General features: G+C 41.6%; 2 protein-coding genes and 1 pseudogene across 3 annotated transcripts in view; 1 reads left to right on the top strand and 2 right to left on the bottom strand.

The window, feature by feature from the left end:
• The first annotated feature begins 2268 nt into the window (after window positions 1-2268).
• The window catches only part of TNPO3 (transportin 3), a 322931-nt gene continuing 299898 nt past the window's right edge, over window positions 2269-25301 (top strand). The window contains exon 1 of the mRNA XM_082632672.1: window positions 2269-3159. The gene's annotated coding sequence lies outside the window, so the exon portion shown is untranslated. The remainder of the gene's footprint in view (window positions 3160-25301) is intronic.
• LOC309810287 (histone-lysine N-methyltransferase SETD2-like) lies at window positions 13611-18100 on the bottom strand (the record flags this gene model as incomplete). Its single annotated transcript, XM_082632246.1, has 1 exon — window positions 13611-18100. A coding segment is annotated over one exon (4425 nt), but the record flags the coding sequence as incomplete, so codon positions are not given.
• Window positions 18093-23768, bottom strand: LOC309810575 (histone-lysine N-methyltransferase SETD2-like; annotated as a pseudogene). The gene has a single exon. The product of its transcript is annotated as a histone-lysine N-methyltransferase SETD2-like (transcript).

Here is a 25301-nt window from a genome sequence, read left to right as displayed (position 1 = left end):
TGGGGAGGACAGGGCTTATGTCTGTTAAACTAAATTACAGACTTCGTGAACATCTTACCTGTTCTGTTTCTACAGCAGTGGGGTGAAGGCCAAGTCAATTCTGACACTACCTGGAGTTAGTATCAGACTCCACAGGCTTAAGGGCTCAGTCCCCCTCAAGACTGCCTTCACTTCAAACGTCAGCCTTACTTCAGGGGTCCCCGGGCCACCTGCACTACTGACCAACTGGCTACAAATTCAGGGGTTCCCACTACCCCCACAGGTTTGATAATCTGCTAGAACAACTCACAGAACTCAGTTAAGTGCTACACATATAAATAAAGATGTATTTAAAAGGCTATACATAGCAGGAGGTCTGGGAAGAAGACAGAACTCCCATGCCCTCTCTTGGTGGAGTCAGGGTATATCACCCATCTGGCATATTAACCTGTTCATTAACCAGAAAGCTCTACTGAGCTTCAATGTCCAGAGTTTTGATCAGGGTTTCATTACTAGGCACAGATGATTATATCAGTGTTAAGTGATTGCACTTAATCTGGTCCAAAGTTGCAACTCTCTAATCACACGCATAGTCTTTCAAGTGACCAACCCCTATCTTGTCTTTTCATTGTTGAATTATGAGTTCTTTATATGTTCTGGATACTGATCCCTTATCAGATATTTGATTTGCAAACATTTTCTCTCATTTTGTGGGTTGTCATTTCACTTTCTTAATAGTGTTCTTTGACACACAAAAGTTTTTAGGTTTTTTTTTTTTTTTTTTTTCTTTTTTTTTTTTTGTGGTACGCGGGCCTCTCACTGTTGTGGCCTCTCCCGTCGCGGAGCACAGGCTCCGGATGCACAGGCTCAGCGGCCATGGCTCACGGGCCCAGCCACTCCGCGGCATATGGGATCCTCCCAGACGGGGGCACGAACCCGTATCCCCTGCATCGGCAGGCGGACTCTCAACCACTGCGCCACCAGGGAGGCCCAAGTTTTTAGTTTTGATTGACTAAACTGATGAACTAAAATAGATAAATTGGACTATCTATTTTCCCTTTTGTTAATTGTGCTTTTGGTGCCGTATCTGAGAAACCATTGTCTAATCCAAGGTCATGAAGATACACTCTTTTAAGAGTTTTAAGAGTTTCATAGTTTTAGCTCTTACATTTAGGTTCTTTTTTAGTTTTGGTATATGGTGCAAGGTAGGTCCAATATCATTCTTTTGCTTGTGGATATTCATAGACCCTTTCAACTGTACTGAGTTGTCTTTCTTTGCATTTGGTCTGTAAACTCCATGAGGGCAGAGACCAAGGTGGTCTTACTAAATTTTTAACGAATGGATGAATTAGGCAACCAAAATATCAAGATTCTTTCCTTTGGTCAGAAATTATATCAACTGTGTACAGTAACACTGTTTTCATTGTGATATTGGTAGTTAAAATCTTTTGACAGTAACAATTCAGAAACAAACCAATATACAGGATGATAGGGACTGTACAACTTAACAGCCTTTGGAGCAAAACATTTGGATTCAAATCCTGATTTTCATTTAAGAAATGTGTAACCTTGGGCAGATTAATTACCTATTTCTTATTCGTTAAAATGGGGATTTACTTTATATAATTGTTAAAAGGATTAAATAAGACCTCATAACTACAGTGCTTTACACATTGTAAGCATTCATCAAATGGTGGCAGTTAATTAATTAATTAATTAATTAATTTTTGGATGCATTGGGTCTTTGTTGCTGCATGTGGGCTTTCTCTAGTTGCGGTGAGCGGGAGCTACTCTTCGTTGCATTGCACGGGCTTCTCATTGTGGTGGCTTCTCTTGTTGCAGAGCACAGGCTCTAGGCGTGTGGGCTTCAGTACTTGTGGCTTGCAGGCTCAGTAGTTGTGGCACATGGGCTTAGTTGCTCGGCAGCACATGGGATCTTCCCGGACCAGGGATGGAACCCGTGTCCCCTGCATTGGCAGGCAGATTCTTAACCACTGTGCCCCTAGGGAAGTCCCAGTAGTCGTTACTTATTAGTGCAAAGGAGAAGCAGCAACGTTTGGAAATTTTCTCCATAGTACAGATTCCAAGATTTATATTTTCTTTTGTGAATTGTGAATTGTTATACCATCGATGTTTGATTCGGGAAGAAAGGCATACACAAAAACACAATTCAGTGTGTTTGTGCAAATACTCTGGAGTCAGAGCGTCCTGGGCAATAGAATGAAATACCTTTTTGGGTGTCAGAATTTAGTGGAAAGGGAATTCTAAGCATTTTGTATTTATTTCAGCGCCACATTTTTCAGGTTTGTACAATAGTTATTTGATTACGTGTCTGTCTCCTCCATTAGGGTCTGCATACAAATCTTGTCTTAAATCATCTTTGAATTTGCAGTACAGTGGACACTCCACAGATGGTTGAATTGATGCGCCTTGTCCACGGGGGTCCAAAAGGACTCTCTGTAGAGGAATGGAGAAGTCGGAAGGAGGAGGAAAGACCTCGGATCCATTGCCAAGGAGAGGAGAGCTGCACAGGTGTGGGAGCCACGAGGGTCCTAGAGCTTCAGTCCGACGCAAGGAAGTAGAGAACCACTTCTTTCCTTCTCACTTCCGGGAGGGGGCGGCGAGACAAGAGGAGGCATGCGGGGAAGGAGGCAGTTTACGCCGCACCAGGCGGAAGTGTGCCAAAGGTTTTGGTGCTGCCGCTTCCGGTCCGGGTAAAGGCTGCTGAGGTATGCTGCATGGTCTGTGTCGGGCTGGGACAGCTTTCTGAGGGCAAGTCAGCGGGTCAAGAGGCGAGCACCGGCGTGTAGACTCAGAAGTCTATAGAGTCTAGTGGTAAGATCGGAAAAACAACCAGGAACTTGAATACGATCTAACCTCTGTTTCCGAGGGGGTAACTTCAACGGGGAACCCCTCTGCCCTGGTAACGGCCAAAGAGGAGATGGCGCCAGTCAGGGAGCGGCCGTGGCCGACAAAGTGAGGAAGCGCGAAGGCGGAGCAGCCGGAGAAGCCTCGGGAGAAAACACCAGAGCCATCGCTGCCGCCACCACCGCTACCACCATGGAAGGGGCAAAGCCGACATTGCAGCTCGTGTACCAGGCAGTGCAGGCGCTGTACCACGACCCAGATCCCAGCGGAAAGGAGCGCGCTTCGTTTTGGCTTGGGGAGCTGCAGCGTTCGGTGAGGGGCCGAGAGAGGCCATTCTGCGCCGCGGGGCAAGGGCTGGGTGGGACCTCGGCTGGAGCCGGCGCCCGGCCGTTGGCCTCCTGAGGTCCTCCTTGGGGAGGAGCTGCTGCCGCGGGGTGGGGCTGCGAAGCTCCATGTACGCGGCTTTTCGGAAACTAGTTGCAGCTGGCCGGTCGCGAAGTGGCCCTTTCCCCACCCCGTAGAATCTGGCTTGTAGGTCCTGTACTTCTCGCTCGTGGCTTCGATCTGGTCCTCTAAGTTTCACCCTTGCTACCATTTGTTTCTTAGGCCTTACTTTTCCGTTTTGTCTTTCTTCAACCAAATCCAATCCCAGTCTTTCTCTGTCTTCCACTTAAGGATGTTTTATCCGTCTCCCTTCGGTGTCCAGGTGTTACTCCGGCAATTCCTTCCCACTCATAGCCTTACATCTCACTGTTGCTTGCTGCTTTTCACTCTAGTTTGAGTACATTATTCTCGAAACTTCTCAGGCTTCTAGATCCTTATACACGTGAGTTTTCCCCGTGTTTTGGAGTGCAACACAACGTAAAGAAAAAAAATCAAACCTCGTTTCAGAAAATCTTTGCAGTTCTCATTTTGCTGCATATTGGTTTTCTAACCTTCTCTTTCCCCTGATTTTTAGCTTCTTTATAAGATACGGGTATCGTAGCTGCCTTGATTATTACAGATAATTGTGTCAGCATCCAATGAGGGGGTTAATTGCAGCCTATTATACTTATTGTGTTTCTGCGTTCTTTGAATCTCGTGTATTATGCTTCCTGCTCTAATTTTCCTACTTGCCCTTGCAGTGCTCTAATTCAGTGTGATTATGTGTACTTGGTGATATTGCTGACTTTACCTTTCTTATTTCTGCATTTATACGCCTAAGTATGTTTTAAAATTTGCTCCCTCCCCTTCCATTTCTTCTTTTAAACTCATAACTAGTACTTAAAGATGCTCTGCCCTTTTGAATCAGCTCCTAGGCTGTGAGTGCATAATAAGTATTTCAAAAATTGCAACTTTGAATATTACACTTAAAAAAAAAAATCGGGAACCCAAGTCCTGGGTGACCTCATGGAAGAGAAGGGAATAAGACTCACTGTTGGCTACACAAGAAAATCATTCATATGTGGTCTATCTTAGTGTTTAGTTAGTTTTTGTGATCTGGGGAGCCACACGTCCCTGATGTTAAAGTTTTCAAAGTAAAAATAGGAGAAATGCTACACCATACCGAAAGTCCGCCTTCCCTACTACACCTGCTTATTGCTGTATGTATTTTATTTTATTTTATTTTGTTTGTTTATTTATTTATTTATTTTTGCGGTACGCGGGCCTCTCACTGTTGTGGCCTCTCCATTTGCGGAGCACAGGCTCCAGACGCGCAGGTTCAGCGGCCATGGCTCACGGGCCCAGCCACTCCGCAGCATGTGGGATTTTCTCGGACCGAGGCACGAACCCGTGTCCCCTGCATCGGCAGGCGGACTCTCAACCACTGCGCCACCAGGGAAGCCCCCTGCTGTATGTATTTTAAATCAGTATTTTAGTGCTTACCATGTACCAGCAACTGCTAGGTGTTGGTGTATGGAAATGAACCAGACCAAAAAAATCTTTGCTTGGCACAGGATATTTGTGATGTTTAAACGAGTTAATACCTACAAAGAGCTTAACAAAGTTCTTGGAACCTAGAACTCAAAATATGTTAATAATTGTTATTTAAATATTAGTCACTTAGTTTTCACTAGTCTCTGTTACAGCCTTACATCATCACCATCATCATCATCACTATTTACAGTCAGGTCCCAACAGGAACAGATGGCACACTTGAAATAGACTAATTTGAGGAGTGTTTGTTTTATAAAGGTACTGTTTATAAAGATGTGGATATAATGGGGTACCACAAAAGATAGTGTAGTACCCTGTAGCCAAACTGTTAGCAGCCCTAAGCCAGAAGAGGTAAGAGAGAGAGTGGTTACTTCTTGGACTCTCAGGAGAAGTATGGAGTTGGCTGCCTTGAGAGGAATTGTAGTTTTCAGTTGAAGGGACATAGCCAGCATGAGGTGATTCTGCAGGGAGGAAGTGGAAGAATAAATACCTACACCTTATTCTCCTAACTTCCACCTGGGATTTCCCAATGGGCAAACCTAACCCTAAGCTAGGGGACTCAGGAACCTGTTGATCTGTTCCATAGAGGTCAGCATACTGGGGCAGAAAACATGGTAGAGAAGAGTGGAAAAGTGGACCTGGAAAATAGCACAGTCACACATCATCATTTTTAGGCAACTTGCAGCATCTGGATTGACAATTCAGCTAACACTTTGGCTTCTTAATTCCTTTACTTTTTTCTAAGCCACCTGGTCACACAGTCACATCTTGGATCTTGTCATTGCTAAAAAGTCACCAACCCCCCCTAAATCACTAACTCACGCAGTGAGCTCTGATGACACAACCAACTGAAATTCTTCTAGTTTGCTGGCTCAGGAATCTCAAGTACTGTCATGTAATAGTTTTTACTTTTTTGAAATCTTACATAATTTTAATTTTATCGAAATGAAAAACTTATTAATTTGTTAATTTAGTAATAAAAGTTATTATTGTTAAAATTTTATAAAGATTTAAGCCAAACTTTAAAAACTTTCTAAAGTTATAAAATGGGAATAGTTTTAGAAGATTTAGGAAGAAAAAAGAGCAGTTTCATAGTTTCTCCTATGAAAAATGAGGATTTAGGCTTCCTCCGCTTCCTCACACCCCATCACTCATAGGTATGCCTATGGTATGCCACATTTTTGGTTAACATAGGTATACCACATTTCTGGTTAAATCATTACACATTGTGAATCATGAAGTGTGTATACCCTGATCATTTCTTTTTTGTGCAACCTTTTTTTTTGGTGGTAATCATTACCTTTTTCTTTTTTTCACGTTTGCCTTCTTTTCTCTATATGTACAGTAATTCATCCCAAACTCTCTGTTAGTAGGTGTAAATATCCTCTTAGTATGTTCACACTGGTAATCTGTTTCCTTTTTTGGTGGAAGGAAACCTCTCCTGAGAGCCCTCTGTCTCCCTGCTCCAATCTGGCCTGGTTGTTCTCCAGGTCTCTTGCATAATTATTATCCTGGGATCTCACTGTCCTAGGGAATTCCTTTTTCTTTCTTGTATTGGATGTGCTGAATCCTGGCTCCCACGATCTTTTCTTGAATTACTCCCTCATTTGACAGATAATTGAGAGGGGAACCTTCATCTCTTCTCTCTCATTGTTGGTCTTTTTTCTTGGACCACTTTTACCCTGAGCGTTCTGTAGTCTTCTGCCTGGAGGTTATGAACTAGGCTGCCAGTGGCAGGTAGGAGAATGAACTGGAGGAGGAATCTAAAGGCTAAGTATGTAGACTTTAGTTTATATAATCTGTTTTTCAGTATGATACTCCTGTCCTTAGGTGAGTCTGTTGTCCAAGAGTCCAGAGTCCCTTTACTTCAGTCTCTGCAAAGTAAACCTTGAGTTTTCTGTGATGGTGGGAGGATAGTATAGTAGCCTGGCCCCTCAGAGTCAGGGAGCAAATCTAGGAAACTAAACCGCTTACACAGATTTTGAAGCCATTCCTTTGTTTTTTGTTCTGTCTGTGCATCTGTCTTCAGGTGTATCTCAGTACTTCTAATTCTTGAGCCTTACTGGGATTTTGCAAATGAATTAGTTTGCCTCTTGGCTTCCCCCATTCTTATCCCTTCCCCCTCCCTGCTGCCAGACAAATTTCAGCTTTCTCAGACCTTCTCTGAGAGTTAACACTTACCCAGCAGCTTTCTCCTTTTCACAGTTTTGTTAATATCATTCGTGTTTCCATTTTCTGTCCTTGTGGGTTCCCTCATCCTTGGGGGAAAAAATCTTTTTACTCTGATTTTGGAGGGAATTTGAGGGCAAACAGATGTTTCAATCAGTTAAATTGTGTTAAACACAAGTCTTAGTTCTTGAATTTCATCAAAACCGTATTCCATTGACTGGCCCTTTTTCTTGTTAGGTCTTGTCTTTTTCCAGGGACTGTCGCTCTCCTCCCTTTCTTCAATATACCACCAGCCCTTCACCTCTGATGTGGTAGAACTTGAGCGTGTGGATCCAACTGCTTCTCCTGTCCGATTTCAGTGCTCTGCATCTCATTATCTGAATTCTCAGGAACCTTGATCTTTTGGTTATCCTGTGTCTCACTGGTATCCTAAAACTCCCTCTTTACTGGATCCTTCCCATCAGCATTCACACAGCTGTAGTATCTCCCAGAATAAGCAAATGGTTTTTTGTGGGGAGGGGATGCAGCCTTTGTCTGGTTTTATGATTTTTTAATTTTTTTCTTACCTTTGGACTTTTACTATTACTTTTTCCCAATCCTGTCTTCAAATGAAGAAACTAGCCCATCTTTTCAAAGCCTAGCTTAAATTCTTTCTCCTTAAAGTCTTAACAGATTCTCTTCCGCTGAAAGTCATTTCTGCCCCTGCCCCAACACCGAAAGCACTTTAATTGCATTTATCATTTTTTTAACCTTTTTGAAAATTTGTTTTGTCTCCCCCAATAGACGGTAGGATCCTTTCAGATGTTTATATAATCTGATACCATAGTTGAAGGAATAAACCATGATTAGTAAGAAATGATGAAGATGTCTGAGAATTTCTTTTTTTTTTTGAACATCTTATTGGAGTATAAATGCTTTACAAGGGTGTGTTAGTTTCTACTTTATAACAAAGTGAATCAGCTATCCATATAGATATATCCCCATATCTCCCCCCTCTTACGTCTCCCTCCCACCCTCCCTATCCCACCCCTCTAGGTGGACACAAAGCACCGAGCTGATCTCCCTGTGCTATGCGGCTGCTTCCCACTAGCTATCTATTTTATCTTTGGTAGTATATATGAGTCCATGCCACTCTTTCACTTCATCCCAGCTTACCCTTCCCCCTCCCCATGTCCTCAAGTCCATTCTCTACGTCTGCGTCTTTATTCCTGTCCTGACCCTAGGTTCTTCAGAACATTTTTTTTTTCAGATTCCATATATATGTGTTAGCATACGGTATTTGTTTTTCTCTTTCTGACTTACTTCACTCTGTATGACTGACTCTGGGTCCATCCACCTCACTACAAATAACTCAATTTCGTTTCTTGTTATGGCTGAGTAATATTCCATTGTATATATGTGCCACATCTTCTTTATCCATTCATCTGTCAACAGACACTTAGGTTGCTTCCACGTCCTGGCTATTGTAAATAGAGCTGCAATGAACATTGTGGTACATGACTCTTTTTGAATTATGGTTTTCTCAGGGTATATGCCCAGTATTGGGATTGCTGGGTCTTATGGTAGTTCTATTTTTAGTTTTTTAAGGAACCTCCATACTGTTCTCCATAGTGGCTGCATCAGTTTACATTCCCACCAACAGTGCAAGAGGGTTCCCTTTTCTCCACACCGTCTCCAGCATTTATTGTTTGTAGATTTTTTGATGATGGCCATTCTGACTGGTGTGAGGTGATACCTCATTGTAGTTTTGATTTGCATTTCTCTAATGATTAGTGATGTTGAGCATTCTTTCATGTGTTTTTTTTGTCAGTCTGTAGACGCACAGTTTCTTAAAAATGTTCCTGAATGCATAGCTGCTTGTAGCACCTCCAAAGGGGCAGTTGGATGACTCAGATTTGTCTTTTTCTATGAATTTCATTTATTTTTGCTGCTTCTCTCTAACATATCCATGGATGATTGAAAATAAACGATATTATTCGGCCTCCTATGATGCTCTGTTTTCAGTCTTTCCAATCTTTTTTAAAAAGCAGTCTTTATGAGATAAGTTTTTATTACCCTCCTTTTATGCTTTGAACAACTTGAGTACAGAAAAGGAGAGGAACTTTTTGACACAATAAGCCTTTCTTGAAGTGGTCACTAAGTGACATTTTAAACCAAAAATCTGTTTTAGAGTGGTCACAAGACATGCAGTATAGTAGCCTAGTGTTTTAATTTTCAATTTGAAATTGGTAAAGAATTCCCTGGTGGTCCAGTGGTTAGGACTCTGTGCTTTCACTGCAGAGGGCCCCGGGTTCAGTCCCTGGTTGGGAAATTAAGATCCCACAAGCCGCATACTGTGGCTGGGGGAAAAAAAAATCTACTTTAGTTGAAAACAGAAAATGTAGTAACTAAAATTATGCCATATAAAGTAGCATCCAGGGAGTTTCCCTGGTGACGCAGTGTTTGAGAGTCCACCTGCCGATGCAGGGGACACGGGTTCGTGCCCCGGTCCGGGAAGATCCCACATGCCGCAGAGCGGCTGGGCTCGTGAGCCATGGCCCGTGAGCCTGCGCATCCAGAGCCTGTGCTCCACAACGGGAGAGGCCAAAACAGTGAGAGGCCCACATACCGCAAAAAAAAATAAATAAATAAAAAATAAAGTAGCATCCAAAACTGTACAGTCCCTAAGGAAATTAACAAAAAAAAATGAAATTCGTAAGGAACAGAATTTGCCTGGTTTGTTTCAAAACCACTTTGAATAATATACGTTTTGAAAAACTATTATCCTTACTTCCCTCTTCCCCGTACTTATTAATCTTAGAGTCATTTAGTATAGTTATAATGATTCTGGTGACAATAGATTTGGTATAACGGTATAATTTGGACATGGTTCAGCCCATGCTATGAGTTAGCATCTTTTCTCTTTCTCTGGTATTTGTATAAAACAGCCATTTTCTGAAGAATCTACATTCATTAAACTTTTTTCCACCAAAATTCTTGGAAACAGCCTACAGCCATGGTTTTGTTTTATGGGATAGGCAGATATCACTGATGTCTTCCAAGTGTTTTAAAAGAAAAAATTATTTTGAGACAGATCTTAAAGGAAGCCTATTTAACAGTGGACTACTCTGAATACTTAGTAGTTTTCTTTGTCCACCTCTAGTAACCAAAATTAGTAGACAATGCAGAAACCAATGGAAGGGAAGACCATCTCTTTATAGGGCTAATTAATTGTGCTACTCATTTGTTCTAAGTTTGTAATTTAAATTATAAGAAAGGGACTACTTTCACAGAGACCATCTGTGGGTTAGAGGTTATCTCAAAAGTTGCGTAGTTCAGTCTGTACACTGAAAAGGAAAGATGAAAAGAAAAAAAAAGTACAAATCAGCTGGAATCGATGGCATTGTAGTGTTTGGTTTATGACATATCCTTGAGAATTTTCTTATTCTAAATATCTCGGGAAGGTCGTGGGTCATGGAGTATCAGCTTCAGACTTCTTTCCTAGTAATTTTTCTCTTTGGAGTTTCTTGATTCTTGAGCCTAGTTCTAAAACCTAGAGTCTTTGTTTTTGCTCTAGTAATGCAGTCATTGATTTGATTTACCTGAAAATCTAGACATCTTCTAATGTTTCTGCTCTCATCCTCCAGTCAAGTGACTCTTAAAACATAAACATGTGGGCCTCCCTGGTGGCGCAGTAGTTGAGAGTCCGCCTGCCGATTCAGGGGACACGGGTTCGTGCCCCGGTCCGGGAAGATCCCACATGCCGCGGAGCGGCTGGGCCCGTGAGCCGTGGCCGCTGAGCCTGCGCGTCCAGAGCCTGTGCTCCGCAACGGGAGAGGCCACAGCAGTGTGAGGCCCGTGTACCGCAAAAAAAAGACAACAACAAAAAACCCCATAAACATGTTTTTGAAAGGCAAGCCTTGTAGAAAATAGAAAATGTTCGTGTACAACTTCTTTGGGGCCAGTTAGTTCAGTGAACATAGGAATACTGTATACTTTGCATTGCTGGAAAATGGGAGTGTGTAAGTAAATGATAAAAACCAAAGGCCTTTCAACTGAATAGTATACCACTCTGGCTATATTGTCTAATATGATTGCCATTACCCACATGGCTATTGTGGCTGTTTAAATTTAAGTTAATTAAAATGAAGTTAAAATCCATTCCTTAGTTGCACTGCCACATTCCAAGTCTTGGACAGTGCAAATATAGTCATTTCATGTCCTTGTTGTATTGGAGCTTATGAATGTGAATTTGTGACGGTATTTCTGTTGGCGTGATAGTCTGTTATCTGGTGGCATTCATTTGTATTTGGATTAGTTTATTTCTCATGTTCCCAGGCCTTGGACCAGAGTCAATGGTTTGAAACAGGATATAAAATGATCTGGATACTGCTACATTTTCTAAGTTGCCATTTTAACCATTTTTAGGCGTGCAGTTCAGTGGCATTAAGTACATTCATGTTGTGCAATCATCACCACCCCCCATCTCTAGAACTTTTTTGTCTTCCCAAACTAAAACTCTGTACCTATTAAAGAATAATTCTCCATCCCCTCCTCTCTTCAGCCCCTGGTAACCACCATTCTACTTTTTTTTTCCTCTAGGAATTTGACTACTCCAATTACCTTATGAGTAGAATGATACAATATTTGTCCTTTTTGTGTCTGGCTTATTTCACTTAGCATAATATCTTCAAGGTTCATCATGTTGTAGACTATGTCAGAATTTCATTCCTTTTTAAAAATTATGGTGAAATACACATAGCATACAATTTACCACTTGAACCATTTTTAAGTGTGTAGTTCAGTGGCTTTAAGTACATTCCCATTGTTGTGCAACCATCATCACCATGCACCTCCAGAACTTTTTTCGTCTCGTAAAAATGAAAATCTGTACCCATTAAACACAGTTAACTAACTCCCCATTTCTCTCTCCCTACAGCCCCTGGCAACCACCATTCTGCTTTTTGTCTCCGTGAACTTGACTACTCTAGGTACCTCATATAAGTAGAATCATACAGTATTTGTCCTTTTGTGACTGGCTTTTTTCACCTAACATAATGTCCTCAGGGTTCATCCATGTTGTAGAATGTGTCAGAATGTCATCCCTTTTTAAGGCTGAATAATATTGTGTGTACCACATTTTGTTTACCTATTCATCTGTTGATACACACTTGGGTAGCTTCCACGTTTTGGCTATTGTGAATACTGTTATGAGCCCAGGTGTACAAATATCTGTTGGAGTCCCTGCTTTCAGTTCTTTTGAGTATATCACCAGAAGGGGACTTGCTGGATCATATGGTAATTCTATGTTTTTTTTGAGGAACTGACATACTATTTTCTAGATTTTACAGAATTTTAAGCTCTTGTTTTTGTTTTTTTGTTTTGTTTTGTTTTGGCTGAGCTATGTGGCATGCGGGATCTTAGTCCCCGACCTGGCTCGAATCTGTGCCTCCTACAGTGGAAGCGCGGAGTCTTAACCAGTGGACCGCCAGAGAAGTCCCATAAGCTCTGTTGAACTTAAAAACATTTAATTCTTAGAAAGTTGCGCTTGCTCAGATTACCTCTCCTGTGTTTCCCTAGCTTGTACCCTGGTACTGAAATATTACCAGAGAGTGTTGTACTGTTATATAGGTGAAGTTCCAGAGAGAAGCTTTATTTCTCTTTCCTGGAAGTTCACAGTACTGCTAACGGGGATAATTTTGTAGTGTTTGGCATGCAGGACCCCTTGAAAGTACCGATTTAATTTTCCTCTTTCTGGTTAGACTTCCCAAAATGAAAATATTATGAAATTTGTATTTTTTTTTCTTTTGGTAAGCAATTTTCTGTTAACAGAGTTTACATTATATTTTTTACTTTTTTTTTTCAAGCCCACTGCACTCTTCAGTTTTTCTCCGTCTTAAGTGTTTACTTGTATTTTCTGTCTCAGCCATAGTTAATACCATTTATACAGATGGCCCTAAAGCAGAAGAATACACTTAGAACTAGTCTTAAAAAGGTACATGTTTTTACATAAGCACTCAGAGTTTTCTAGCACTATAATGCATTTTTTATTAAACCTTAAGCCAGACAGCTCATATTTCTATACAATTAAGAAGCTTGAATCTTCAGCATTGTGTTAGTGTATGCTTAGTATGTCTGATAATGCTCTCATTCTTCAGGTTTTCATCAGAAACTCAGGAGACCCCAGCGTGCAGTGCTGTAGTCATTTGGTCTTACTGATTCCTTTCATTGAGATCAAGATAGAGTAATGCATATGGGCACTACCATCTTCCAACATTGTCTTGAAGATAAGAGTGTTTGAGTATTTCTCCTGGAATTTGAATAGCTTATGATGTTTTTTGTTTTTTTTACAAATTATTTTCAATATATTCACGTATACATTAAAATATAATACAGATCGTCAGGGTAAGGGGTCGTGGGTGGGGATGTGCATGAGTCTGTGCGCTGACAGCACCGCCAAGGAGGAGACCCAGGCTTGAGAATGGGGTCAGGCCTGGCCAGGGTCACAGAAGGGAAGGTCTCAAGGGCCTAAACCTTTGCATGAGATGGCCTCTCCCAACAGCTCACAACCAGGGACTGCTTGTTGTAGGTGGAGCTCATTTTTGTGGCTTTCAGTTGAAATCTGCAGGTTTGAATTCCCCAGGGTGATGTGTCATCAGTAGCACAGCCCTGACAGCGGGGTGGGGAGAGAGGGCCCACGGGATTTCTTCTCCCCAGAGTCTCTCCTACCAGCTTGCCCGCCCTCCCACCCTGGCCCTGAAGGTCACTCTAATTCAGTGACCTGTTTGGGTCTGTAAACAGCCCCAAACTTCTGCATGTACTTCTTAATGTACTCCTTGGTTTTGCGTTTCACATTCTCATTGCACTCCAGGTCCTCGGGGTTCTTACAGTACTTCAGCTCCTTATTCATAACGCCGTGAGTCAGCTTGCGAGCTAGGTGTTTGAAATCTTCAGTTGTGGTAATTCTTCCCACTTTGCAGTCAGGTTTCCAGTAAGGGTTCAGGCACTGGACGATGAACTGGGACATCTCTTTTCTGAATACTTGTTTGCTTTTCTTAGCCAGCTCACTGGAGGTGTGTGCTTCTGCTGTCTTAGGCTTTTTTGAGGTCTTCATGGGATTTTCATCATATGTTGGGGTTCCCAGGCCCATCTCAGCTTCATGCTCAAGGCTGGCATCATCTCCTGGGCTTTCCCAAGTAGGAGGATCCCACTGAATCTGCCTTGGGATCACATGGTAGTAGTAAATCTTCCCTTCTGGGTCTCGGGCTGTCTTCCAGTTGGGAGGTAAGACAATGGTGTTTGGTTTGGGAGGAGGTGGGGATGGTAAATCCAGGAGATTATTTGTCACAACCATTTCAGGTGGCTGTAAGGGCTGAGGCTGCCCTGGCACAACTATTGTAGTCATGGCTGTGGCTGGCTGTACCACCACTCCTTGTGGGTGAGTTGTGAAAAGCTGTTGTCCCTGGATGTACTGAAGACTTGGCTGGGCATAACTCTGTACAGTTGGTGGAGTTGTCTGTGAATAGGGTGATGTCACACCATAGACAGTTGGACAAGCCTGTCCTTGATAATCTATGGTTACTTGAGACTGTGCAGGAGAGTACTGCTGCTGTACACTCACGGACTGTTGGTTTGAATCCCAAACCCCATAATTCTGTCCCTGGACTGGGCCTGGGGCTGGCACTGGCAAGACGGTGACTCTGGAGTCTTGGTGTACCACACCATCACTTTGGGCCACATACTGTGAACTGGGAACTTCCACAGGGGCCGCCACATGTGGCACCACTGGCACAGGTGGAGGGGCAGCAAGGGATTCTGTAGAATGTCCCAGCAAGGGCTGAGAATGATCATAAGGAGCAGGAGAACACACAGGATCCATGCTGGGTGTGGGGAGGAGCACCTTTCCAGCATTAGGATTGCTGGGATCCACATAGGCCTGCATGGGATAACCTGGTGGGTAGCCAGCAAAGGGGTGATGAGGGGCATTGTAGCCAAGAGAGTCACAGGGCAGTGGAGACGTCCTTCCCAGGTTCTGCATCTGCTGCTGTTGTTGTTGAGCCTCCCGCTGAGCTACCTCCTGCTCAAGCAACTTTCGACGCTCCTCTGTAGGAAGTTTATTGCGATCTTTAATTCGTCCTTTCTTTTTGGAAGTTGGTGTATCATATCTGTCACCTGGCCTTTTTGTTCCCCGCTCATAGGGAGAAGGTGGTGGTGAGAGGGAGCCCCTTCGTTGCCTTTTCTCTTTATTTTGAGTTTGTTTGTCTGGGTCTCTCTCTCTTGACCTGTTAGGAGTCTTTGGGGCAACTGTTTGATCTCTGAAGCCAACAGCATCCCTTCCTCGTTCAGTTATTGTGCTCTCCTTTTCAGTTTGACTTTTCTTTGGAATTCGATATACCTCCTTTAGGTCTTTCCAACTGTCCAGGAGCTTGGTGGCCAAATCACTTATATCTACTGTTTTATCTGGCTGTTCCTGGCTCCTCTCACTCTCCATACCAGATACCCCCTCCTCTTCATCTTGGGATGGTGTTTGCTCAGCAATAGGTTCGTCTAGTTTTGTGCCATTGCTCTCTTTAGGCTCTATTTCAGTGTCAGCCTCTGGTTCAGATGTGGGTAGCTTAATGGCCTCCACAGCAATTTCACTATCAACTTTAGATTCAGGCAGCTGTTGTATGAGTAGCTGTTGTGACTGTAACTCTTCCTCTTCTTCTACAGGGACGTTTTCTAACTGCTCAGGGTTCTCTTTGCCATCGTTGCCTTCTAGCTTGCTGGTAGCCTCAGAGATCGCACTGTCCATGCTATTTTCACTTATAATTTTAAGTCTGCGAAACATTCGCTTCTTGGGGGTGTCTGTGTCAGCTTCTGTGCTCAGCTTGGTGGAAGGATCAGGTGTGTGGAGTGGTATGTGAGCACGTGATGTATTCTCGCTAGAATACCCATCTCCTTCACTCAGCTGAGGGACAGCAGTCTTGGTTTGAGACCAACGTTGAATAATAGGAAGTACTTTGCTTTCCGCCAACATATTTTTAGTAGGAATGGGTAAATGTTCCAAAGTCTTTATAATCTCTTCCTGAAGCTTCTGGTTACTTTCCCGGCCATCACCTAGTTCTGCCATCCAGATCCACAGCAAAGACAGCCCATGATGTTCCAGAAAGGACTTCAGGCAAGACTGTGAATGTGTGTTCTGTATGAGCTTGAGACAGGTAAGTTTCTGTTCCAAAGTTTCAATTGTAACCATTAGCCAGGATAAGCTGAGCACCTGGCTTTTATCAGAGAGACCCTCACCATTCTTCATCAGAGCTTCTAGCTCTCCATCCACCGAATCCTTCTTCCGAGATCGTTCTTTCTTCATTTTCCCTCCTGCTGCTCTGATGCTGACTCTGTTCTCTCCTCCCAGGTAACCCCGGCAATTAGCCGGCCCACAGAAACATTTCTGCACTTCTTTCTGATAGCCAAGTGTTAGCTCTGAGCCTGAAGGAACCAGTTTGGTGGTAAAAAACCCAACTCTCAGTTGTCCGTTCACAATCCATTTTTGAGCCTCACAGTTTGGTTCACAGCTGTGATTCATGAACCGGGAGCAGTTTCCTTTCTGAGTGGCATCTATTATCTCATCATTCTTCAGGGCCATGAAATAGTGGTGGGTGTTTTTGTTTCGTGCATACTCCTTTACCCGGGCTTTAAACTCTTTATGATCAAGTACCTCTCCACAATATTCCAGGACAAAGGTGTTCGAAGGAAGGTCTTTAGCAGCTCTCAAGCCCCAGCCTTTCTTTTCTGTGAGTATGACTTCCACATCTGCATGCTGTTTTCTTTGAAACCGTCTATTGGAACAATAATCCCCATTTGGACACCGAGAAGAACATTCAATCATGAGGAGACGATTCAGACAATCTTCCCCACATGCTATTTCACCTTGAGCTCTTTCATCTTTAGAAAGAGGTGTACACTGACATTGCATTCGCTTAAAATCCCGATGGGATTTATTCTTCTTTCTTTCTGTTAAATAAACATTTTCTTCAATCAGATCAAAGTAACAAGGCATCTTCCCTTGTTTGGCACGTTCCTTCCACCGCTGTGGGTCCCTGAAGTCCTCCATGACACACGAAGGCCCAACCAATGCTGAGCCTAGAGGCACTGCTGTCTCTCCCTGCTCTACCTCCACTCTAACTTTCTTTCTGTCCTGAAGCTCACCATCACTTTCAGAAGCACTCTCCAATTCCTGTCTCCTGTTTTTAAGAGGCCCTCTATCTTTCATATCATTTTTTTCTAAGTTTTTCGAAAGATCTTTCTTCTCATTCACAGCTAAAGAGTCCTTAATGGAATTGCTGCTTATTTCAGGTGCTTGCACTGACGCCTTGTCCTTCTGAAGGGACAGAAAAAATTTACTGGACTGACTTGAAATGTGAGATCCTCCACGTTGATCCCAGTCCTCCTCCTCTTCACAGTCATCTGTTAAGGAATCTGGTACCTGCCCTTGAATTCGATCATACACAGCCCCAGTTTCGGGCGGTCTGCCTGCTGATCTTGGATCCCAGTAGCCATTGCCTTGCCAGTAATTAGGTGTCCCACTATACTGTTCGGCACTTTGCTGATACTTGTGTCCACCACAGGCTCCATAGCTGCTGTCAGGTTGCTGATATGTGGTAGTAGGCTTTTCTTGTTGAGAGAAGTCCCACCCTAGATTTCTGAGCTCTTCTGATGAAGGGAAACCATCCACTCGGGAGATCTCACAAGAAGAAAAATTTGACTCCGTTTTTCCCAGTCTCCCCTCTGGCCTGATAGGGAAACTGGTCTGTTGCCGAGACTTACTTGAAACATCTTCACAATCATCAGAAGAATAAACTGGTAGCTCTTCTTGCTGCCTAGAAGTTATTTTGGCTTTCACTGCTTCCTCAGAATTTGGATGACCTAGAGGGTCAGATTTTATGTCTGTATGACTTGTACTATCAAGCCCATCACTCTGAGGATGAGCAATTTCAGACAGGTGATTATCTGTCTGTTTTTGGTTGAGCTGTGTAAAAGAAATTTCTGAATTCTTCTCTGTTGCTTTATGAAAGAAGAACTTCTCAGTTTGAGGACAGGCTGAAAAAGAATTCAGAATAATGATAGTAAAGATGATCCAAAATCTTGGCAATAGAATAGACAAAATGCAAGAAACAGTTAACAAGGACCTAGAAGAACTAAAGGTGAATCAAGCAACGATTAGAAACACAATAAGTGAAATTAAAAATACTCTAGATGGGATCAATAGCCGAATAACTGAGGCAGAAGAACGGGTAAGTGACGTGGAAGATAAAATAGTGGAAATAACTACTGCAGAGCAGAAGAAAGAAAAAAGAATGAAAAGAACTGAGGACAGTCTGAGAGACCTCTGGGACAACATTAAACGCACCAACATTCGAATTATAGGGGTTCCAGAAGAAGAAGAGAAAAAGGACTGAGAAAATATTTGAAGAGATTATAGTTGAAAACGTCCCTAATATGGGAAAGGAAATAGTCAAGTCAAGTCCAGGAGGCACAGAGAGTCCCATACAGGATAAATCCAAGGAGAAATACGCCAAGACACATATTAATCCAACTGTCAAAAATTGAATACAAAGAAAACATATTAAAAGCAGCAAGGGAAAAACAACAAATAACACACAAGGGAATCCCCATCAGGTTAACAGCTGACCTTTCATCAGAAACTCTGCAAGCCAGAAGGGAGTGGCAGGACATATTTAAAGTGATGAAGGAGAAAAACCTGCAACCAAGATTACTCTACCCAGCAAGGATCTCATTCAGATTTGATGGAGAAATTAAAACGTTTACAGACAAGCAAAAGCTGAGAGAGTTCAGCAGCACCAAACCAGCTTTACAACAAATGCTAAAGGAACTTCTCCAGGCAAGAAACACAACAGAAGGAAAAGACCTACAATAACGAACCCAAATCAATTTAGAAAATGGGAATAGGAAGATACATATGGATAATTACCTTAAATGTAAATGGACGAAATGCTCCCACCAAAAGACACAGATTGGCTGAATGGATACAAAAACAAGACCCATATATATGCTGTGTACAAGAGAGCCACTTCAGACCTAGAGACACATACAGACTGAAAGTAAGGGGATGGAAAAAGATATTCCATGCAAATGGAAACCAAAAGAAAGCTGGAGTAGCAATTCTCATATCAGACAAAACAAACTTTAAAATAAAGACTACTAGAAGAGACAAAGAAGGACACTACATAATGATCAAGGGATCGATCCAAGAAGAAGATATAACAATTGCAAATATGTATGCACCCAACATAGGAGCACCTCAATACATAAGGCAAATACTAACAGCCATAAAAGGGGAAATTGGCAGTAACACATTCATAGTAGGGGACCTTAACACCCCACTTTCACCAGTGGACAGATCATCCAAAATGAAAATAAATAAGGAAACACAAGCTTTAAATGATACATTAAACAAGATGGACTTAATTGATATTTATAGGACATTCCATCCAAAAACAACAGAATACACATTTTTCTCAAGTGCTCATGGTACATTCTCCAGGATAGATCATACCTTGGGTCACAAATCAAGCCTTGGTAAATTTAAGAAAATTGAAATTGTATCAAGTATCTTTTCCGACCACAATGCTATGAGACTAGATATCAGTTACAGGAAGAGATCTGTAAAAAATACAAACACATGGAGGCTAAACAATACACTACTTAATAACGAAGTGATCACTGAAGAAATCAAAGAGGAAATCAAAAAATACCTAGAAACAAATGACAGTGGAGACACGACGACCCAAAACCTATGGGATGCAGCAAAAGCAGTTCTAAGAGGGAAGTTTATAGCAATACAATCCCACCTTAAGAAACGGGAAACATCTCGAATAAACAACCTAACCTTGCACCTAAAGCAATTAGAGAAAGAAGAACAGAAACACCCCAAAGTTAGCAGAAGGAAAGAAATCATAAAAATCAGATCAGAAATAAATGAAAAAGAAATGAAGGAAACGATAGCAAAGATCAATAAAACTAAAAGCTGGTTCTTTGCGAAGATAAACAAAATTGATAAACCATTAGCCAGACTCATCAAGAAAAAAAGGGAGAAGACTCAAATCAATAGAATTAGAAGTGAAAAAGGAGAAGTAACAACTGACACTGCAGAAATACAAAAGATCATGAGAGATTACCACAAGCAACTCTATGCCAATAAAATGGACAACCTGGAAGAAATGGAGAAATTCTTAGAAATGCACAAGCTGCCAAGGCTGAATCAGGAAGAAATAGAAAATATGAAGAGACCAATCACAAGCAGCGAAATTGAAACTGTGATAAGAAAAATGTTCCAACAACGAAAACCCAGGACCAGATGGCTTCACAGGCGAATTCTATCAAACATTCAGAGAAGAGCTAACACCTATCCTTCTCAAGCTCTTCCAAAATATAGCAGAGGGAGGAACACTCCCAAACTCATTGTACGAGGCCACCATCACCTTGATACCAAAACCAGACAAGGATCTCACAAAGAAAGAAAACTACAGGCCAATATCACTGATGAACAACAAAATACTAGCAAAGAGAATCCAACAGCACATTAAAAGGATCATACACCATGATCAAGTGGGGTTTATTCCAGGAATGCAAGGATTCTTCAATAGACGCAAATCAATCAACGTGATATTAACCTTATATTAACAAATTGAAGGAGAAAAAACCATATGATCATCTCAATAGATGCAGAGAAAGCTTTCGAAAAAATTCAACGCCCATTTATGATAAAAACCCTGCAGAAAGTAGGCATAGAGGGAACTTTCCTCAAGAAAATAAAGGCCATATATGACAAACCCACAGCCAACATCATCCTCAATGGTGAAAAACTGAAAGCATTTCCACTAAGATCAGGAACAAGACAAGGTTGCCCACTCTCACCACTCTTATTCAACATAGTTTTGGAAGTTTTAGCCACAGCAATCAGAGAAGAAAAGGAAATAAAAGGAATCCAAATTGGAAAAGAAGAAATAAAGCTGTCACTGTTTGCAGATGACATGATACTATACATAGAGAATCCTAAAGATGCTACCAGAAAACTACTAGAGCTAATCAATGAAATTGGTAAAGTAGCAGGATACAAAATTCATGCACAGAAATCTCTGGCATTCCTATATACTAATGATGAAAAATCTGAAAGTGAAATTCAGAAAACACTCCCACTTACCATTGCAACAAAAAGAATAAAATATCTAGGAATAAACCTACCTAAGGAGACAAAAGACCTGTATGCAGAAAATTATAAGACACTGATGAAAGAAATTAAAGATGATACAAATAGATGGAGAGATATACCATGTTCTTGGATTGGAAGAATCAGCATTGTGAAAATGACTGTACTGCCCAAAGCAATCTACAGATTCAATGCAATCCCTATCAAACTACCACTGGCATTTTTCACAGAACAGGAACAAAAAATTTCACAACTTGTATGGAAACACAAAAGACCCCGAATAGCCAAAGAAATCTTGAGAACGAAAAATGGAGCTGGAGGAATCAGGCGCCCTGACTTCAGACTATACTACAAAGCTACAGTAATCAAGACAGTATGGTAGTGGCACAAAAACAGAAAGATAGATCAATGGAACAGGATAGAAAGCCCAGAGATAAACCCACGCATATATGGTCACCTTATCTTTGATAAAGGATGCAGGAATGTACAGTGGAGAAAGGACAGCCTCTTCAATAAGTGGTGCTGGGAAAACTGGTCAGGGACATGTAAAAGTATGAGCTTCGATCACTCCCTAACACCATACACAAAAATAAGCTCAAAATGGATTAAAGACCTAAATGTAAGGCCAGAAACTATCAAACTCTTAGAGGAAAACATAGGCAGAACACTCTATGACATACATCACAGCAAGATCCTTTTTGACCCACCTCCTAGGGAAATGGAAATAAAGACAAAAATAAACACATGGGACCTAATGAAACTCCAAAGCTTTTGCACAGCAAAGGAAACCATAAACAAGACGAAAAGACAACCCGCAGAATGGGAGAAAATATTTGCAAATGAAGCAACTGACAAAGGATTAATCTCCAAAATTTATAAGCAGCTCATGCAGCTCAATAACAAAAAAGCAACCCAATCCAAAAAAGGGCAGAAGACCTAAATAGACATTTCTCCACAGAAGATATACAGACTTCCAACAAACACATGAAAGAATGCTCAACATCACTAATCATTAGAGAAATGCAAATCAAGACTACAATGAGATATCATCTCACACCAGTCAGAATGGCCATCATCAAAAAGTCTAGAAACAATAAATGCTGGAGAGGGTGTGGAAAAAGGGAACACTCTTGCACTGCTGGTGAGAGTGTGAATTGGTACAGCCACTATGGAGAACAGTATGGGGGTTCCTTAAAAAACTAAAAATAGAACTACCATATGACCCAGCAATCCCACTACTAGGCATATACCCTGAGAAAACCATAATTCAGAAAGAGTCATGTACCAAAATGTTCATAGCAGCCCTATTTACAATAGCCCGGAGATGGAAACAACCTAAATGTCCATCATCGGATGAATGGATAAAGAAGATGTGGCACATATATACAATGGAATATTACTCAGCCATAAAAAGAAATGAAATTGAGCTATTTGTAATGAGGTGGATAGACCTAGAGTCTGTCATGCACAGTGAAGTAAGTCAGAAAGAGAAAGAGAAATACCATATGCTAACACAAATATATGGAATTTAAGAAGAAAAAAAAATGTCATGAAGAACCTAGGGGTAAGACAGTAATAAAGACACTGACCTACTAGAGAATGGACTTGAGGATATGGGGTGGGGGAAGGGTAAGCTGTGACAAAGCGAAAGAGAGGCATGGACATATATACACTACCAAATGTAAGGTAGATAGCTAGTGGGAAGCAGCCGCATAGCACAGGGAGATCAGCTCAGTGCTTTGTGACCACCTAGAAGGGTGGGATAGGGAGGGTGGGAGGGAGACGCAAGAGGGAGGGGATATGGGAACATATGTATATGTATAACTGATTCATTTTGTTATAAAGCAGAAACTAACACACCATTGTTAAGCAATTATACTCCAATAAAGATGTAAAAAAAAAAAAACTGTCCCGTTTAGAAGTGCAAAATGTTGCCAAATCAGATCCTGCCCCAGGAGATCCGTTGATATTAAATTCAGTGGGACAATAACTTCTTAATTGATCATTCTTCACTTTACATAAAGAGTCTAATTCCTTAATACTATCATGGCTATCATGTCCTATAAATTCAGGCTTAAAAACATGTGATTCATCTAGCTTTTTAAAAGTAGGTGAATGATTTAATCGATTTGTTGGAGATGGAGACCCAGTGTTCTCTCTTTCAGGAACTTTACTAATCATTCTTAATTCACTACCTTTTGAACAAGGAGTCTGTAAACTGAAAGAATGAGACTGTTTGATTTCCTCATTCAATTCTGCACAACAGAAAGAATTTTGAAATTGATCAGACTTAGGTGCAGATTTTGAAAGGGGCAGATTTATAACGGGAAGCAGTGTTACCATGCTTGGAATATGATGACCCCCGTCGGAATCCCAGTTGATTCGTGGGAGGAGAACATCTTTTCATTGCTCCATTTTCTGAAGTCCTTTTGGATTCTCTTTCTAATTTTGAAGAACACTTTCCTCTCTTCCCCATCTAGAGAGTCTCTAAGTAAGAATGAGATGATGTGCGCCTTGAATATGTCTTCTTATACTCATCTAGTGAATCAGAACTTTCTCTTGCCCTGTTATCTGTATATGGCCGAGAATAGCGTGCCCTCTCTCTATAAGGGGAGCGCCTATGGTAACGACCATCAGAGTCATAATAATGGGATTATGACAGATTAGGATGAACTAGTTCTGTCAGGTCTAGAACGAGACGTTCTTCCCTGAGTCGGCAGCTGCTTCATCGGGAGCGGCTGGAGACGGCGACGCGAGCCCCTCCCCGCGGCAGGGCGACGGGAGGGAGGGGAGGGGAGGGGAGGAGGCCGCCGGTGCGGCGGCGGCGGCGGCGGCGGAATGGGCGGCGGCGGCTTGGGCCGCGTCGGGGCAGGGGCGGCCCGCGTCGCTTGCTTGTTCGCTCGCTCCCTCCCTCCTTTCCTCCGGCGCCCGCCCGCCGCTCTCTCCCCCACACACTCAGCAGCTTATGATTTAATTTTTAGCCAGGAATCTTTCCTCCCATAAGGGAAATGATATCTCGGTTTTAATTATCTCTTCAGTTATTATGGGGATGGCTGTGAAAATGTAAATTGGCTGAACTTATCTCTATAAATGAGCTTTTTTGCTTCTAGAAAACTTGTTTATGCATACATGGGTAGTCTGGTTCTGGGAGCTTGCTTGGGGCTTTATGATTATTTTTCACTTACACTCTGCTTTTGGAGTTGGGAGTTGTTTACTCATCACTGCTGTGGTGAAGGTATTAGCTAAGTTTCACTTCACCATAGTTTCTGTATTTCAGACCATCTTGCAAAACAAATTATTTTGAAAGATAACAATTTTAGGTAGTGGTGGTTTTCTTTTGAGATCTAGAGCTTATATATTTCCTAATATCCATTCATATCATTTTCTCTCCTTGCTGTTTAAGAAAACCATCAGAAAGTAACTTGTGACAGACCTAGCAATTTATCTTAAATTTGTAAAATTTTCATAAAGGATTAGATACAAAAACGTAAGATAGTTGACTGACAAAAAATTCCTTTCTCTTTTTCAGGTTAATAAGACTAGTTTGTTCTTTACCCGTCTCATGAAAATGACTTTTTCTTGATTTGGGAAATTCTGATTTTCTAGCTCTATACCATATTGGTACAAGGCATGTGTCTATAATGTTGCAGTGTCTGATTGACTGCTTTTTAGGGGTTCTTTTTACTGTGCTCTTGCCTGGTCTGCTCCTCCTTCCAGTATACTATAAATCTTTATTTAATAGATGTATTATTCACTAACTGAAATGTTTTTAAAAAGTACAGCAGTCGTACACATTTATTCTTACTTATCAAATTTCATTGAAATATTTGTATTTCCAGAACATAATTTTCTATTTGCCAGAGCTCTCCTGTTTTCAGTGAAGTATTTTTAAGTAATGCTGCTTAATTTGAGGAGTTTTTGTATAGGATTAACTAGCAGCTCTAATCTGCTTCTGATTCTTGGCAGCTGATGAATCCTTAGCCCCCCCCCCATTTGGGTGTTTACTTGCAGTGTTAAGGGTAATTTACATAGTGTCAGGGAGTAAGGTTAGCTGTGTGAAGTACAAACCTAGTTACAGACACAACAGATAAGTGAGAGTTAAAATAAAACTAGGAGTGATTAACTCTTTCAGGCCAGGTTATGTTTCTTCTCTAGCCTGTTCACTGTTCCCTTTATTTTT

Source organism: Mesoplodon mirus (assembly GCF_964341445.2).
Source record: "Mesoplodon mirus genome assembly, chromosome: 9".
Classification (NCBI taxonomy): domain Eukaryota; kingdom Metazoa; phylum Chordata; class Mammalia; order Artiodactyla; family Ziphiidae; genus Mesoplodon; species Mesoplodon mirus.
The sequence above is the reverse complement of the archived record's forward strand: the minus strand, read 5'-3'. Positions and strand labels throughout refer to the sequence as shown.